Source organism: Notolepis coatsorum (genome assembly GCF_963971535.1).
Source record: "Notolepis coatsorum genome assembly, chromosome: 3".
NCBI lineage: Eukaryota > Metazoa > Chordata > Actinopteri > Aulopiformes > Paralepididae > Notolepis > Notolepis coatsorum.
In genome coordinates this window covers 71512859-71525746 of record NC_140167.1, presented here as the reverse complement: position 1 = coordinate 71525746, position 12888 = coordinate 71512859, and the positions used below count along the sequence as shown (strand labels likewise).

Sequence of the window (12888 nt, the reverse complement as noted above, 5' to 3'; positions counted from 1 at the left end):
CGCCCCAAATTTGTACGAAGAAGATTTCTTCACTACACTAACCAATGCAATGTTAGACATTCCCGATTACTCATTTATAATAGGAGCGGATTTTAATGCCATCTGGAACCCAAGGATAGACAAATCTTACCTCGCCTTTTCCAGCGAACAAAAGAATTCATCGAAGGCATTAAAGGATTGGTCAAAGATTACAGGTGTAAAGGACTTATGGCGGTTACTTAACCCCACGACCCGAAAGTACTCTTGTCGATCTGCGAGACATAAGACACTATCCAGAATAGATTATGTCTTTGCATCACAGAGACTATTTGATAATTATGAAGTGGAAATGATACCCAACGCACTCAGATCACTGTTATTTACTCCTTAAAGGTACATTTGGTATACTATCCTCCCGAGCCCCAAGATGGCGATTTAACTCGTTGCTGCTTAACAACAAGGAATTCATTACACAACTCAAAGAAGCTCTTATAGTATTCCAACGGGAGAATGCAAACTCGGTGCAAGACCCCAGAATAATATGGATGTCGGTAAAGGGAATGATCAAAGACTTCACGGATAGCTTTTCCTCCAAAATGCGCAAGAATCAAAACACAAAACTGGATGAGCTGGAAACGCTTTACTCAACGTTATTTAATTCTCTGAAATACAACAACTCAACTCGACTAGAAAATCAAGTTAACGTACTAAAAATAGAGATCAATGACATATACAGACAACAATCGGAAATACAAATACGCAGCACAAGACAACAGCAGTACTCCCATGGTTCCAAACCCAGCCACCTATTAGCCATGCGATTAAGAATTAATGCAACATTTGCAGATATAACTACCATTAGAGCACAACAAGTACTTGTAACAGATCCGGTAAAAATAAACGGTACATTCAAAGTATTCTACTCCGATTTATATAAATCAGAAATGACCTTCGATCAAAACAAAATGGACACATTTCTTAATCAAATTATTCTCCCTAAACTTTCAGAGGATGACGCTAAACAGTTAGAAATACCGATCACACTAGAGGAACTCAAGATGGCCATAACCGCAATGAAAAGTGGTAAGGCTCCAGGAAGAGACGGTTTCCCATCAGAAATGTACCTTTCTTGTTGGGACATAATTGGCCCCTTATTACTAAATATGATCTTATACTCAGTCAAGGAGGGGAACTTCCATAAAACCGACAATATTGCACTCATAACAGTCCTCCTTAAAAAAGACAAAGACCCCAACGAGTGCGGTAGTTATAGACCTGTAAGCCTCCTCGGAACAGATATCAAACTGTACTCTAAGGTATTAGCCATCAGATTACAAAAGCATATGACGTCTTTAGTTCACCCGGACCAAACTGGCTTCATAGGAGGCCGCCTGATCACTGAGAACATAAGACGTATACTGCACGTACTTGATGCCGACAAAGAGGATACCATACCTAAGGCGATACTGTCCCTGGATGCTATGAAGGCCTTTGACAGGCTGGAATGGTCGTATCTGTGGGCAGTGCTAGAAAGGATGGGGTTAGGAAAAGGATTCATCGATATGATTAAAGTATTATACAAAGACCCATCGGCCATGATTATAACAGGCACAATCATATCTGAAATATTTCCGGTATCACGCTCTGCCAGACAGGGTTGTCCTCTTAGTCCCGGTCTGTTCAATCTATCATTAGAGCCGTTAGCACAATATATAAGACAATCCCAATCCATAGAACCTATCGTAATCAAGGGCACACAACAAAAAATTTGTTTATATGCGGACGATGTAATATTGTTCATGAAAAACCCCAACACCACATTGCCTCATCTGCTCAAGTTGATTGAGGACTTTGGTGATTTATCGGGATTTAAGATAAATTGGCCGAAGTCGGCTTTCCTTCCACTTAACACCCCTGCAAAAAAAGATACAACCCTCCCAGGACAGATACCGATGGTAAAACATTTCAGATGCTTGGGAGTGGAAATATTCCCTACCATAAGACAAACGGTGAAGCACAACTACACAAAAATACAAAACAAAATCAAAGACGACCTTGATAGATGGGCAAAACTTAAGAACACAGTACAAGCACGGATATCAATAGTTAAGATGGATGTACTACCTAAAATCAACTTCTTCTGTTCAATGCTACCGTTACCCCCTCCAGAGGGTTACTGGAAAAGATTACACTCCTCCACATACAAATTTATTTGGAATAACAAACCACCACGTATAAAAAGATCCACCGCACAGAGAAATAAAGCAGATGGTGGCATGGCATTTCCAGATTTTTTCCTATATTTTAAGGCGTACTCATTAAGTCCATTGACAACATGGTTTGACTCCCAAGCATTAGCATCTTGGAGGAAAATAGAAGAAAACATAGTAGCCCCACATAGACTGAAGGACATAGCATACACTAAACTACCAATCAAGCACTGTGAACGAAAATTTGGCCCCATAATTACTCATGCGATCCGGATATGGCGTGAATCACAAAAAAAAAATCCTAACCCACAAGAATGGCACAACCATACTCCCTTATTCAATAACAATGCTCTCTTAATTGGAAAACGACCTATAAGATTCCCTATATGGGAAGAGCAAGGCATACACTCATTAGGGGATATTTTTAACAAACAGGGTTTTTGTAGTGATAAAGAAATACGCAAAAAATTTAATCTCACCAAGTCCACATGGCTTTTTCACAAACAGTTAGAGCTATGTTTGAAGTCTCACGGTGTTCCATTAGACAGACCAATTGAACACCACAGATACCACAAATTCTTCTACTCAAGAGAGACATCGAGAGGTTTTGTTTCAGAATTTTATCATCAATTACTAACGTCCTCGTATGAAACCCTCCAACTTGACTCTGTCTGGAGGAGGGATATACCAGACCTGGAAAATGACTTTGATTGGCAAGGAGCCTGGGCAAATGTCCGACTTACATCAAGGAACCCGGATCATCAACAAATCAATCTTAACTATATTCACAGGACATACTTGACTCCTATAAGACTGTGCCGAATGGGGCTCAAACAAGATTCCAAATGCACCCAATGTACAAATGGGGACGAAGGGACATTTATGCACATGTATTGGGACTGCTCACCAGTTAAGGCATTCTGGAAAGATGTGACCCAACAAATATCAAAACTTGTATCTTGGAATATACCTGTACACCCCTCGGTATTGCTGTTGAATGATGTTTTTGAGTTTGCAGTGAATCCACAGCTAAAGAGATTGGTTTTATCGGGTATCACAGTAGCCAAAAAGCTGATCGCATCACGCTGGTTTCAACCGGAAAAAATGTGCCGTAAAGTTTGGTTTCTTACATATCTCGATGTAATTTACCATGAAATATCTACAGCAAGAATTCTGGGTCTCAATGAATCCAAAATGTCAATGTGGTTAGAAGTGGTGGAGAGAATAAAAGCTAGCTTATAATGGTAGTGTCTGGTTAGGTGCGAGGGATAGTGGAGGTACTTCTCAAGGTGGGGTCCGGGAGGGGGGGGTTCGAGCTGAGCATATGTATGTAGGGTTTTTTTTTTAGATAACAGGTATTATGGGTATATCTTATATAAAACAACTAACCAAAATGTGATCTCATTGGATGTGCCCTGACAATTAATGCTTGTATATCTTATCGTGTGTTGTCATGTTTGTTTATATGTTTGTTTTAAAAAAGAATAAAAAAATAAAATACAAAAACATATACAGATCACATGAGTATTTGCTTTGTCAGGGATAGAAACGAAAAGTCCGGACTTATTTCCATCGTTGTCCCTGGTGTAGTTAATGTTGTCAGTGTAGCGGGAACGGTAGAGAAAGGCAGCACTTAATTTGCATTGGAAAGACCTATTCTCAGACCCAACTTTGAGAATAGATTAACGGCGGTAATTTTTTTATCGCGCGATAAGTGTCCACCGTTAACTTAGCCCGGTAACGGCGTTAACGACCCGGCCTTAAATATAAGATATATTTTAAGCACTCGCAAATGTGATTGAATGAATTAATGATGTCACAGTCTAAAACTATATCCTGTGAGGGCTCGAGGGGCGAGCCAATCAATCAACGTCACGCACCTGAGATTGATTCACAATCAGCTCGTCGGGAGGGTTCATATACGCTGACTGCCTGCCACTCGTCGTCGGGTCGTTTTGTGTTCACTCATCCTTCTGCTGTTACTCCCGAGGTCTCCTGCGCGAGACGCTCGCTTCCCGGCCACCCCGAAGAGTTTTAGCTGTGAGGTCTCCTGCGCGAGACGCTCGCTTCCCGGCCACCCCGAAGAGTTTTAGCTGTGAGGTCTCCTGCGCGAGACGCTCGCTTCCCAGCCACCCCGAAGAGTTTTAGCTGTTAGGTCTCCTGCGCGAGACGCTATCGCTTCCCCGTTGGACCTGTGCTTTTGTTTACCTTTGACGTTGCCCCTGGTGAGTCTTTGATAGGACTTTTTCCCCTGAACATTATCCTGGACTCTGGGCTTTCGTCCGCCTTCGTTTGTTATTCCTAAATCCCTTGGAGGGAGTGTTTAATTTCTTCGTTACTGGACTGGGCCCTGTGCTATTGACATTTTCCCTTAAAAAGGACGTTCCTATTTTTTCCCCTCAATTCTCTGGACGGCTGTTTTTTTCTCCAATGCATTTTTTGTCCTTAAAGGAACAGTTTTGCACATTTCTGTTGTAAAAATAAATACGCCCCTTTGTGTTTGGCTAACTCTGATCTACCTGTCTGTGTTGTGCTGTTGGGGTCTCATACAAACCATAACATATCCATTGAATAAAGACCTGGCGATGAATGGGGTATCAGTGCCCCCTGCTGCTGGCGGTCAATGTGTTAATGTGTATGGGACTGCAAAACACTATTTTCACACACCTTTTGTGAAATCACCAAACTTTTCAATACCTGGAAATTCATCCTTTTCCAGCAGTCCAAAACCTTCATAGGAACTGTGTTGCTATGTCAAAACAATTGGATAGGGATGATGTGACCCACAATGTCAAATCAAATGAAAACCCAAAGCCCACCTGGATGATTTTGAAGAGGAAAGAGAAGACCAGGGAGACACAAGCGTTCTTCTTGGACGTGGCTACAACTGAAGAAATGCAGGTTAAGGCCAACAATTACCTGTCTGATCAAACTGATAGGCTACGTTCTCACTGCAAGCCTTCATGCTCAGTTCTGATTTATTGCTCAGATCTGATTTTTTTGTTTGGCTGTAGTGTTTTTTAATGTGGCCAATATCAGATTCCAGTGTGAACTGGTCACTCTCCTGAACTGACCCGCATGCACAAATAACGAAGATGGACATAAACATGGAGGACACTGAAGTCAAAGTGTATGGTTTAATTTATAAGTTGATGTGCAGTGGAGGCCAGATCATTTGTGAGCAGATGATAATGGGTGAGGAAGAGGTGAAAGAGAGACATTTCTCCTTTCAATTTGCTTTCAAATACAGACTTGTTATGATACGACCCCTCAAGTTTTGCTTACATACAGAAGTATCACCCCAAATACTTACAAGGTAAACACCTCAATGTCCCTCCACTGACCACCTCCATCACAACTGCCTTCCATGTTTGTATTCACAGTGACTCCTGCCAGCACAGAATTGTGATGAATGTCAATATAGAGTGACATAAAAGTCGCATGAATTCCGATGACTGTTAAGACTGAGGTTGCATTGCAATAAATCAGACCTGTATCTGATTTAGGACCACATGAAGGTATGTCTGTGTCCATTATCATGTCTAGATAATAGCTGGTTTTGACCATGTCAATGCTATGCCTTACATGGGTGGGTCACAGTGATGCAGGGGTTAACACCATCGCCTCACAGCAAGAGGGTCAGAGGTTTCCAACCAGACGGGTTCAAACCAGGTTTGGAACCTTTCTGTGTGTAGTTTGCAAAAAGACATGCAGGCTACACCTGCCGTTGCCCTTGACCAAGATAGTGGCACCACAACTGCAGATGGTCCTGGGCACCGGTCTGTGGCTGGTTGGGACGGGGTAAAATGCAGAGGAATAATATCCCTGCTAGGGTTAATAAAGTACGACTTAATGTCTAGAAGAAGATGGCAATCTGGTAGTACTTCCGGTTAAACGTATTACATTACATTTACATTTACATTTAGTCATTTAGCTGACGCTTTTATCCAAAGCGACTTACAAGTTCTGTGCGACAAGACAGCAAGAAGGGTATAACTCTATCAGCTGAGTAACAATGTTCATCAAAGTGTTGCGTGTTACAGTGTAGGTTAGTTTATTAGGACAAGTGCATGACATTAAGGTTAGTCGGGGTTAGATTTTTTTTTTTTTTTTTTTTTTTTTTTATCATTTCAGATAATGGTTGAAGAAGTGAGTCTTTAGTCGACGGCGAAAGATTGGACGGGATTCGGCTGTCCTAACTGGGATGGGTAGTTCATTCCACCATTGTGGGGCAAGGACTGAGAATAGGCGGCTTCTCTTTGATGACCCTCCGGGAGCTTGGATAGGAGTAGATCTGAGGCGGCCAGAAGATGCAGAGCGTAGGGGTCTTGAGGGTGTGTAGTTAGAGACCATTGACCGGAGGTAGGCGGGAGCGGTTCCCTTTGCCGCACGGTATGCTAGGTCGAGGGCCTTGAAGCGGATACGTGCAGCAATGGGGAGCCAGTGCAGGTCCCTAAGAAGTGGGGTGACATGGGCCGACTTCGGTAGGTTTGAGATCAGGCGGGCCGCTGCGTTTTGAATGAGTTGAAGAGGCTTGGTGGCAGTGGCCGGGAGGCCAGCTAGCAGTGCGTTGCAGTAGTCGAGGCGGGAGATGACTGTTGATTGGACGAGGAGTTGGGTGGCTTCTTTTGTCAGGAAGGGGCGTATCCTTCTGACGTTGCTCAGGAGGAATCTGCAGGTTCTGGTTGTCGCTGCGATGTGAGCAGAGAAGTTCAGCTGGTCGTCGAGGACAACACCAAGGTTCTTGGCGGTCGGCGACGCGGTCACAGCTGCATTCTCGACTGTGATGGAGAGGTCGGTCAGGGGGGAGGATTTGGCCGGCAGGTGGAGCAATTCTGTTTTGCTTAGGTTCAGTTTGAGGTGGTTGGTCGTCATCCAGGCGGAGATGTTGGACAGACAGGCCGAGATCCGCTCAGAGACGTGGATATCTGAGGGAGGGAAGGAGAGGAAGAGTTGAGTATCATCGGCATAACAATGATATGAGAAGCCATGAGACGTGATAATGTTACCCAGTGATTTAGTGTAGAGGGAGAAGAGAAGGGGTCCTAGGACCGAGCCCTGGGGGACACCCGTCCGGAGGGGGCGGGTGGCCGACAGAGTCCCTCTCCATGACACTTGGTAGGAGCGGTCATTGAGGTATGATGTCAGCCATGTCAGCGCAGATCCAGCCACTCCCATTCCTGCGAGGGCCGCGAGGAGGATCTGATGGTTGACTGTGTCGAAGGCTGCAGATAGGTCTAAGAGAATCAGGACAGAGGAGAGGCCTTTCGCTTTTGCTAAGTGAAGTGCCTCTGTGACCGCAATGAGGGCCGTTTCTGTGGAGTGGCCAGTCCGGAAGCCAGACTGATTGGGGTCTAGGTCATTCTGTAAGAGATAAGCAGTAAGTTGGTTGGATACAGCACGTTCAAGTGTTTTAGAAAGGAAGGAGAGAAGAGAGACAGGACGATAGTTGGCTATGACGGTGGGGTTCAGGGTTGGTTTTTTTATGAGGGGCGTGACTCTGGCTTGTTTTAGGGAGGTGGGGACCACCCCCGAGTTGAGTGAGGAGTTGATGGTTGCAGTTAGGAATGGGAGGATGTCCGGTGCTATGGTCTGGAGGAGTGGGGAGGGTAGCTGGTCCAGCTGGCATGTAGTCGGACGGTTCGACGTTACCAGTGTCAGGGTCTCGGCTTCTGTAATGGGAGAGAAAGATGACAGAGTGAAGGATGAGGTTCTCGATTCAGCGTTTGGAATGGGTGGGGGTTGGGAGAAGGAGCTGCGGATGTTCTCCACTTTTTCCTCAAAGAAGATCGCAAAGTCTTCGGCAGAAAAAGATGAGGGAGGAGGAGGTGGGGGGGGAGTGAGGAGGGAGGACATGGTAGCATGCAGTTTGCGAAGATTCTTGGCAGAGGCCTCGATCCTATGGTGAAAGAAAGAAGCTTTGGCATTAGTAATGGTTTTGGAGAATGTTAAGAGGTTGTGATATGTGTCGATGTCAGCAGTGAGGCGTGACTTTCTATACTTCCTCTCAGCCGCTCTCAGGACCTGTCTTTGTTCTCTCACTGCATCCGTCAGCCATGGACTGGGTGGGGAGCGGCGGGCAGGTATTACCAGTTCAAAAGGTGTAATTCTTACTTCAGAGTATTCTGCCCCACTGAGCACTTATGGTTTCATGGCTCAACCTTGAATGGCTGTGAAAATCCTGGTGGACGAGCAAATATAACATGCACACAAATTTTACTCCTACTCATAGTATATATTCAGATTCTAATTCTTTATTGCCGATATTTATTGTAACGTATAATATAGCCAATAGGGCATACAGACCCTCATCTGCACCTTTGTTTACACTGTTTACTTTTCTCATATTTGTATATTCAGATCTAATTGTATTGCCTATATTTACAGTATGACTTTCTTCTATTAACACATTGGACGCCAGACCCGAGATAAGTCGGGTTAACTCGCCGACGCTTGAGTGCCAAACCCGAGAAAAGTCGGGGTTTCTATCGTTATTTCTTTTATTCGATATTCCCATTCATAATCCATCGAGGGAGCCTGTGTTATCATTGGGAATGAGTCTGAGACCGCAAACGTCCAATACCGCCGCATGCCGCCTTGCGGCCGGTATTGCACATCCTTTGAAACTCTCTGGCTTGGGCTGTGCGTCGATCTAAAAAGTCCGGTCCGGGTTTTCCTTGTCGGGCAGGACAAGCGTTTATAACGCATGGATTGAGGAGAATCAAACACTCCCGGTTAGGGATGTCCGATATTATCGGCCTACCGATATTATCGACCGATATCGGCATTAAAATGTGATATCGGAAAATATCGGTATCGGTTTTCAAAAAAAAATTAAAATGTACATTTCTATAGAAATTATGTCCGATATTATCGGCCGATATCGGCATTAAAATGTGATATCGGTTGATATCGGTATCGGAAATTAAGAGTTGGACAATATCGGTATATCGGTATCGGTAAAAAAGCCAATATCAAGCATCCCTACTCACGGTTCATGTTATTTGGTGTATTATGTTGGCAACACGATCGACATCAATACTTGGAATGGCGATCAGATAATTGGAATATTCTTTTTGTAGTACATCCTAGTCAAGGTAAGGGCTATATGGTATCAATCTTGCGTTGATCCAAGAATCCTTGCACTGCGATCCAGCGTTTGTGTGTAATGTGTGTGTGTAACGTATTCCGTTGGTGACGATCAAAGCAGAGAAAAATTACCCCCCACCCTTTCATGCATTCATGATGAAACCGATAATATAGCGTTGATTTCAGATTGATTGTTGATACAGGCGAGAAATGCCACGGTTTTTAGTGGAATGCACTAAACGCTGCATAGCGTCATTTTCTGGGATTAGACAGGATTACTCTAAAACTATACTCATATTCACCACGGTATAAAACGGGAATGTATGGATGAAAAAATTATTTCTTTTTCACAAATTGAACGATAGATACTCTATGTCAAATGGCCAATATAATTATATCCATAGCTATGTAATATAGTTTGAGCCCTGCAAACACCGTCATGTATCCGTATACTTTAAAGCAGTGGCCTTCTTACCACACGGTACACAGCGACCTCTGGCGTCCAATGAGTTAACCTGCCCATACCTGTACCCCCCCCCCCCCCCCCCCCCCAATGCTGCTATGATGGCCGCATTTCCCCAAGGGGATCAATAAATTAATAATAGTATTCTTATCGTATCTTATCAGCTGACACATTGTACCTCAAAGCAGGAGTAGGATTGTATCAATCTCGGGGCAGTCAAGGGGTACATGTGGTTCTTAAACAGGCAGCAGAAAACAAGCATCATCCATCGTTGCCACGCGGGCGGGATCGTCATGAGAACCAAAGGATACGGTAGAGGTTGTTGTGTTTGATCCACATGAAGCGCACTCCTCCGTGGGCCAGGATGGGAGACAGGTTGCCCTCCTCCTCCTTGTCCATGAGGATGGGCATGAAATGTTCGATCTCCGACATGTCCACATCTCCCCTGTAGTTACGACAGATCAACACCTGCCAGATTCCACAAAAAAAATAAGGTTGAACATTTCTTAAATTTTTTATCAAATTTGTATTTCTTTTCTTTTTCTTTTACATGAAACAAGACAGCACAATACAGTAATAACAACAATGAACATGACTTCAGGGCCCCGTTCCCCGTACCTGGATAACTGAGTTAGCCGGATAATTTTCGGTCAAGCCTGACTTAAGACGGACCTTCCCATTCCCCGAAGCTCGATTGTCTAAATCACCATGACAACAGATCAAAAAGTTTGAGCCTGGTCGGGAGCAGGGTTAAGTTCAGTTAGCCGGATGAACCATGGCCACGCCCCCGCAAAGAAATCCCAGCTCCCTTCCTGAAATGATTCTCACAGTCTAGGATCTGCATTATACCATTCTGAATTACGTTTCTGTGCTTCGTTTTCCTAGAGGGGGCTTTTGAAATGTATAATAATAGAACTAAATGCTGATAATAAATCATATTGAGCCTATAGATTTACTTTGTCCTAAATAAAATAATGCACGTCATATACGGCGCTCGGAGTCGCGATACACGCTGCATGTGGTTATTTTAATAAGTGTCTATGCGGGATTGTGGATTTTGTGTGATATTGTAACTGGGATTAAAATGTCTGATGAGATGCGCTGTTTGATGGATTTGAGAAATTGAATGAGCCGTTGACGTCACATTAATGCATTTGAGAATAAAGAGATAAAACTTCATTTTTTGGTAAGAAAAATATTCTAAACACGGGTCTCTCGTCCATTAATGCATAAACAATGAGTATATCCCGTCTGGCACAGTGGCCCAGCGGCTAGTGCTGAATCCTGGCAACCGGGCGACCGGTGTTCGAAACCCCGTGTTTCCAATATAATTTTTTTTGGAATATAATATTAATGATTATACGCAAAAGTAGCCTAGTTTTAAGTTAAAATATTATAAATCTACATGCATTGAGGATGTCATTCTTTATATAGCTCTCAACGTGCACCAAATTGAATTATTCCTACATTGCAAAAAGAAGGAAAAGACTAGGAGAAGTGGGATTCGAACCCCGGCCGCCTGTGTGAAAGTCAAAAGCAGAAACCGTTACACCACAGTGGAGATAAGTAAAAGATCCACCATACATCAATCAATGGGTAAGAGAGCCGTATCCTTATTCTGCATAACAGTTTAACTAATTATTTTCGCTAGCAAGATCTCATTTGATTATCCATTCCATAAACCTACTGCCAGCAGGCAAGTTTAAAGAAATATAATCTGATTGATTGGGGTAATGAGGGACTTAAAATTAGCCTATAGATAACGCATTTAACTTGTCGGCGAGGCGATTGAGCGTACTGCAATCTGTTAATAAAGTTTTAAATCAATTAATCAATCAATGCCGTTAGAAAATCAGGATCTCTGCTATCGATACGTGCTGGCTTTTCAACTGAAGCGGCCGCGCGCACTTATCCTGGGTCTCAAGTCTGGTTCGAGTTAACGAGACTGAATCCACCTTCGAGGAACAGGAAAATCCCGGCTTCAAACATCGGGTTAACTGAATCTGGATAATGGGACTCTTGATCGACTTAGTTGAACCAGGTACGGGGAATAGGGCCCAGAGGACATAGTAACAACAACAATAATGACAACGGAAATAACAAACAATAAAACAAAACAAAAATAAAATGTTGTTACCAGAGATACCATGAAAAACATTGAACATTTCTGTGCCTTTTTTCTTTTTTTACATTTACTATCACTCACCGATACTGCAGCTCTGGAAAAAATAAAGAACGTTCTTCAAAACTTCTGTTTCTTTAAAACTGTCACAAGGGTTATTTCTTACTAACGGTTTTATCTCCAAATTTTGTAGGATGTCTCAACAGAAAACTTAGGTAGGCTAATTGACAAACAGGTAGCAGTGAGTGATCAAAGTCCAGATTTATCACGAGTTACAGCTACTGTATGTCAAAAAGTGATGATTCCCATGAAAACATCCTTCCGGGCTATGGGATCTCAGACACTACTCTTTTCAATACCTTTAAATACATTTGATACTGAAGTTATCTCCGACCACTGTGTGTCGATTTGTAAATGTCTTAGCTGATTCTTTGACTGACTATTGCTTATTCGTATGCTTATTCTTATGCATTGTGCCTATATGTATGAATAAACTGATAATAAACTGATGCTGATTAACTCTGTATTGTTTTGTAAGCTCGTCGTCGCAGTAAATGGGGGTAATCCTAAATTAAATTAAATGTTTCAAAATGTTCAGTTGCTATTGCATGCACTCATCTGTGTTTCACTACACACATGAGTGCATGCTTACCAACTGTCCGTCTGCAACACTACTATCACCGACATCTAAGAAGGGAGATCCCCCCTTGAATGGCCCTTCTAAGGTTTCTCTCCTCCACACTGCCTGTGGTGCATTTTTTCCTATTGCTAGGTTTTAGTGAGTTTTTCCTTACCTTCGCGTGGGGTATGTCTGGGAGTGTTTGCATTCATTCATTTACTTTGCATTTATTTAAAATTTGTTGGACCTTATGGTGTTCTTGTTTTGTTCTTGACTTATTGTTATGTTTCTTCTTGACTTGTTTAAAGAAGACGTGTCCGGCCCATGGGGACATTAACGTGTGTTGTCGGGCCTTACAAATAAATTGTATTTGATTTGAATCCCAATGCCTTACGATCCCAAACCC

General features: G+C 43.0%; 1 protein-coding gene across 1 annotated transcript in view; it reads right to left on the bottom strand.

Annotated features, from left to right (window-relative positions):
- Positions 1–12888, bottom strand: part of LOC311225852 (AP-1 complex subunit mu-1-like) — a gene marked incomplete at both ends in the record, with an annotated part of 31248 nt that overhangs the window by 14913 nt on the left and 3447 nt on the right. Inside the window, 2 exons of the mRNA XM_084311244.1 lie at positions 5009–5076; positions 10053–10209. Coding sequence (XP_084167370.1) covers positions 5009–5076; positions 10053–10209 — 225 coding nt within the window. The remainder of the gene's footprint in view (positions 1–5008; positions 5077–10052; positions 10210–12888) is intronic.